General features: G+C 30.7%; 1 protein-coding gene across 1 annotated transcript in view; it reads left to right on the top strand.

Moving 5' to 3' along the window:
* Nucleotides 1-1,921, top strand: part of PEX13 (peroxisomal biogenesis factor 13) — a 31,706-nt gene extending 29,785 nt beyond the window's left edge. The window contains exon 4 of the mRNA XM_012639231.1: nt 1,153-1,921. Coding sequence (XP_012494685.1) covers nt 1,153-1,451 — 299 coding nt within the window. The 3' untranslated portion in view covers nt 1,452-1,921. The remainder of the gene's footprint in view (nt 1-1,152) is intronic.
* The last annotated feature ends 3,757 nt before the right edge of the window (nt 1,922-5,678 follow it).

Consider the following 5,678-nt stretch of genomic DNA (forward strand, 5'->3'; position numbering starts at 1 on the left):
AAAAAAAAAAAAAAAAAGAATAAAGAAGGTCAAATGTTTCTTTCAAGTATAATATTTTAGAAAAATTTTTATATCTCATTATTTTGCAATTAATAGTCCCTCTTAACACTTGCTTCCTTGCTTTCCTCCATTGCCCAAGAAAAGTATGTTTGAACATTTAGAACAAAATCATTCACAGACGTGGTTGATTTGTTTTGTTTTGTTTTCCTTTTGTTATGGAGTATTAAACAAAAAAAGTCTTGTATTGTGCCTCAATCATAATGTTGAACTAAAATTGTAACTGTTAAACAGCTTTTTGAAGACATGGATAAAATAGGTGAGAAAATGTCATAGAAAATTGAATATATTCAGTAATCTTTCCTGCTCTAAGTTTAGAGTATTGCCTTTAACTTTTTGTTGTGTAGCTAGAGATAACTAGGGTCTTAAATTTTTTGCCCATCTTGGATTCAAATTAGCATTCACTATCTTCAGGATTATTTATTACAGTCATATGGAATGAATTTTATATTTTGGCCAAAAGTATACAAAGAAAGATGACTGCAGGCAAGGCACAGTGGCTCACACCTGTAATCCTAGGACTTTGGGAGGCTGAGGGGGGAGGATGACTTAAGGCCAAGAGACCAGCCTGAGCAAGAGCAAGACCCCATCTCTACAAAAAATAGAAAAATTAGCTTGGTCTGGTGGCATGGACCTGTAGTCCCAGCTGCTTGGGAGGCTGAGGCAGGAGGATTGCTTGAGCCCAGGAGTTCGAGTTTGTAGTGAGCTATGATGATGCCACTGCACTCTAGCCCAGGAGACAGAGCAAGACCCTGTCTCAAAAAAAAGGGGAAAAGAAAGAAAAAGAAAGATGATTGCATAAAAGTATATATTTTCTATATTTATTTCTAACTTAGCCTATTGAGATTCTAACTTAAATATGAAAGAAATTGATGTTAGTTGAAGTGTAAAATAAAAAATATAAATTATAAGAATGGACCCTGGAACTGTTAAGTTTATTCAGCATTTCATTTTCAGTATACATGCATATACTGTTTGTTTATATATTCTATTATGTAAGTGTAACACAGATTTGATGTAGTATATTTTACCATCAATATTCTGGTGGACCTCCAAAGTATGTTCTAATTACAAGGCTATCTTTTTTTCCATCAGAACAACAACCCAAAGTGCGTGGTTGGCTTCTGGCTAGTCTTGATGGTCAAACAACAGGACTTATACCTGCAAATTATGTCAAAATTCTTGGTAAAAGAAGAGGTAGGAGAACGATGGAATCCAGTAAAATTTCCAAGCAGCAACAATCTTTTACCAACCCAACACTAATTAAAGGAGCCACGGCTGTTGATTCTTTGGAAGAACAGGAAGCTGCCTTTGAATCTGTTTTTGTTGAAACTAATAAGGTTCCAGTTGCACCTGATTCTACTGGGAAAGGTGGTGATAAACAAGATCTTTGATATCTTTCATGTTTGCTTGCAGTTGAACAATACTTTAGAATACTTTTTAAAATTATTTCTCTGAAAGAAGTTAATCTACAATCCAATGAAACCATTTGTTATTGGCTATTCCAGGTGTTGTGCTGCTAGAAATTATTAAAGTTATACACTAGTATGTTGGTCTGGTGACCTGTTCACATTTTACAAGTTCTTGGACCATGAGGACATTTCACCTAGATTTTAAGATTTTGGAGACTACTTTCATTTTTGATTTATTTAAATCCCTAGGTTTATTGGAAAAGTTAAGATTGATGAACTGTAAATATATGGTTTGCTACAATAGGGATTATTAATGCTTTTTAAACTTCTGAATTAATTTACTTGGAATCTTCAGAAATTGAATGATAGCATAAATATGAGAATAGGCAAAAATTCTAATTTTTTTTACAACCTTAAGTAAATTGAATAATAAAATTTTCTGATCTGTATTATATACAGTGTTGGGTTTGTGTTTTCACCCACAATTGATACTATTATCCTTTATTGTATTTTTAAAAATTTATCTTGGAAAGAAGCATTCTGAAGAGATGGTTCTAGAATGACAAGTATTTAGTCCCAATAGTTTACCCTATTGTTTTACTATTTTTGCTAAGTCTGAAATTTATCTTTCTTATAAATTGTTTCCATTTTTTCTGAGGATCATATAACTCAGTATCTCTACCATATGACTAGTTTCCATCCTGGATAAATCAAAATATACAAAAGGTTTACTTTCTTTTCCTCCAACCAAGACTCAAGTCCTTTGAGGGTGCACTTAATGATATCAGTTCTAGTAGTAATGATTTTTAATCTTTTCATAGATTTCTAATTCTACCTAGTTTAATTACTTTTCAAAATTCCTATTCAGGATACTCTTTAAACATTGAAAATATGTCCCATTGGATACACATTTCTTTTAGATTTAGTTTTTACTACAGAACTGTAAATAAAATATTCAATTGCCATTTAACATGATAATGCTATTTGACATGTTTTTTTGTTTCATAATGATTTTAAATGCAGTTAACTTTCAGTGCACTGAATATTTCCCCAGAATATTGGAAAATTCATATACTTGCTGTGATCATACTACAGGTTAATACTGTCAGGAATACAGGTTTATAAGAATACATTAACAATATTGTTGAAAACTCTGAATTACTTGATAAAGATTGTGATTTAGTATATTTTTGTTTCTTCTTGTAGATTTTATGTTCACCAAATAAGCAATTGTAGAACAGTTCAGACTAGAACATATAGGAACCCAACGTAGAACTTTACTAAACGCTTCTTAGAAAGCCTTCTTTTGAAATAACAATATAATAAGTAACATGTCATTTAAAATAGAAATCTTAACACTGCAGAAAAAATACTTATTGTAAAATTTATCTTAGGTCTATTTTTCTAACACCCAGGTATTAGCCTTCAAGTTGAAGAAATAAAGTTTGTTGTGTATTATTTTCCATTTGTGTTCTACAATTAAAGGTTCTACTTTGATTTGTTAGAGAATAATTTATGGAAATTTTGTTCTTGAAGCAAATTTTTGATAAAACAAATTATTAAATTTGGTATTAAGACATCTAAATTGAATGCCAGAAGTAAAGTGGAAGTGAAATGTTGAGTCAGCACTATTTATGTTAGAAAAGATTAATCATCAAGATAGAATTTGTGACTACTATTAAAGATGTGTAGGGAGAAGAGTATTAATAATAGCACAGAATAAATAATAAATCAATTTCACTTTTCTAAGGGTGTTTATTGTTTGGTCAAATATGCTAAACTACAAAATACATTATCTGACTGGTGACTGTGTCTGAAAATTTCCTTTCTATTGAAATTCTAGAAAAGGAATTTAGGACTAGAATAAGCAGAGAAATTTTGTGATCTTTTTTATCATGACAGTCTTAGAATACTTTTTTTCAGCTGAATTAAATGTGATGTTCAAGACTCCAATATTACTTTTAGGAACTTATTTAAGGACTACTAGTTTACAGAAAGTACTAACTGAAACCAGAACATGTTTTTTTAATTTTTCCGATTATATTCTGTCAGTTCAGAAAGGAAAAGGTGAGAGGACTATAAATTTTCATGTGTCAGCATTTTATTTAGGTACTTGATTTAGTCTGTCATTATGTCATAATTACACATTTACTTGAACACAACTATCCTTTATCTTGTGCTTTCTTTAATGGAAAAAAGAACAGAAACTGAATACAGTTAAATTTTTATTTTTAATAATTTGTGAAGTTACTTTTACTGGAGAAATAAAAATGTGTTAAATTTGACATTTTTTAAAGATAAACTTTTACAGAATTAGAATTAATATAAAGTCTCTATTTTTCTTTATATCATTGTGTGTATTACCTACTGCAAACCAATGTGTCTGTTCTATTTCTTTGTGATTTAAAGAAAAATACTACATTGCATTTATATAAAAAACTACCTACAGGTGAGTTAAAAAAAAAAATAAGGCATCAAATCTGGATTTTGGGGGAACCTAGATTCTAGTCTGGACATCACTACTTATTATAACATTTAACTTCCATTATTTATTTTTCAGTTTCCTCATTGATAACATTAGGGATAGCTACTATATCTGCCTCAAATGAGAGTGCTTTTTAAAAAAATATAGCACATTGATACCATGGAAACAGATTGAAAAAATATATATGTAGCACAATAAAAAGTAAGATGTTAGGGCAGTTGTTCATTTTGTAAATTTTTCCATGTATACTTAAACTTCTTAAATCCTGTAAACGTATCACAGAGTCTCTCAGTCTAGAATTTCAGATTCACATATATTTAATTAGAATTAGTTTGCTTATAACTTTACACAAAATATAATTTAAAATTATTTTACTGAATACCGGAACAACCTAACTTAGAAAAACACATTGGAATATTTGTTCAACACAAGAAATTTTGTTTTCTTAGTATTGCCTTGAAATATCCATTTACATTGTATAGTTTTTTATTTAGTTTATCCTATTTGGGAAAATGAACTGTTTCTTTTAAGGTTAGCTAACTCGTGAATCCTGCGGGGTGCTTACTATATTACACACCATTTATACCTTTTCACATTTCAAGAAATAATGTTTAAGTAATCTAACTTAAGTCTTAAAAGTGCTTATGTAAAATAACTTTTGTTTTTTAAGGACCTCAGGTGCTCAGAATTGAATCACTTACTGATCATACTCTTCACTAATGATACCAATATCATTGGTCTAGAAGGCTATGCTTGTTTGTGTTCTGTTTTATTTTACCTTACTAGTTTTCATTCATTTCCTGCCTGCAATATCATACTCCACATCTCTTAATGTTTGTCCTTCTAAACCGTCTTCCAATTTTGAGTATATTTCATTGAAAAACTAATATTTATTTTGTATTAATATAAGCTTCTAAATTTTATATAAATGATATTGTGGTATAAGTTTTATTCTGCTTCTAACTTTCATAAAATATTAAGTTTTTAAAACCTACCCATGTTACTTATATGTAATGTGCTTCTGACAGGTACATAGTATTCTATTGTATTCACATATACTGTAGCTTATCTTTTCCTTTTTCTGTTCTTCCCAGCTGTTCCCACTTCTACAAGCTTGTATATGTCTTCCTATGAACCTGCCCTTTAGTTTCTTTGATATATATGTCCTAGACTAGAATGGCTAGGGTTTTGGGTATATGCATATTTAAGTAATGCTGGATTGTTCTCAGGAATGGTTGTACCAGTTTTTCCTTTCCACCAACAAGAGATGAGGGTGTCATTTTCTCTACATTTCGGTCAGTTTTTCTCTGATAACTTCTGATTTTTGCCAATTGATGTGTGTAAAATTGTAAAATTTTCCTTAATTTGCATTATCCTGTTACTAATGAGGGTAAGTATATGGTTTTTAGTCATTCTGACTTTCTGTGGCTTGCCTATACTTATGATTTGCCCCTTTGTTTATTGGTTTTTCTCTTTCTGGCTGATTACAGGGCAAGAAATTCTTTATTTATTCTAGATATCATTCCCTTTTCAGGTTCAGATGTTAGAAATAACTTAGTTGGCCAGGTGCAGTGACTCACACCTATAATCCCAGCACTTTGGGAGGCCGAGGCAGGAGGATCAAGTAAGACCAGGAGTTTGAGGCTATATGTAGTAAGCTATGATGATGCCACTGCACTCTAGCCTGGACAACAGAGTGAGACCCTGTTTCAAAAAAAAAAAAA

The sequence above is a fragment of the Propithecus coquereli genome, unplaced genomic scaffold (genome assembly GCF_000956105.1).
Source record: "Propithecus coquereli isolate 6110/MARCELLA unplaced genomic scaffold, Pcoq_1.0 Scaffold138, whole genome shotgun sequence".
NCBI classification, from domain to species: Eukaryota; Metazoa; Chordata; class Mammalia; order Primates; family Indriidae; genus Propithecus; species Propithecus coquereli.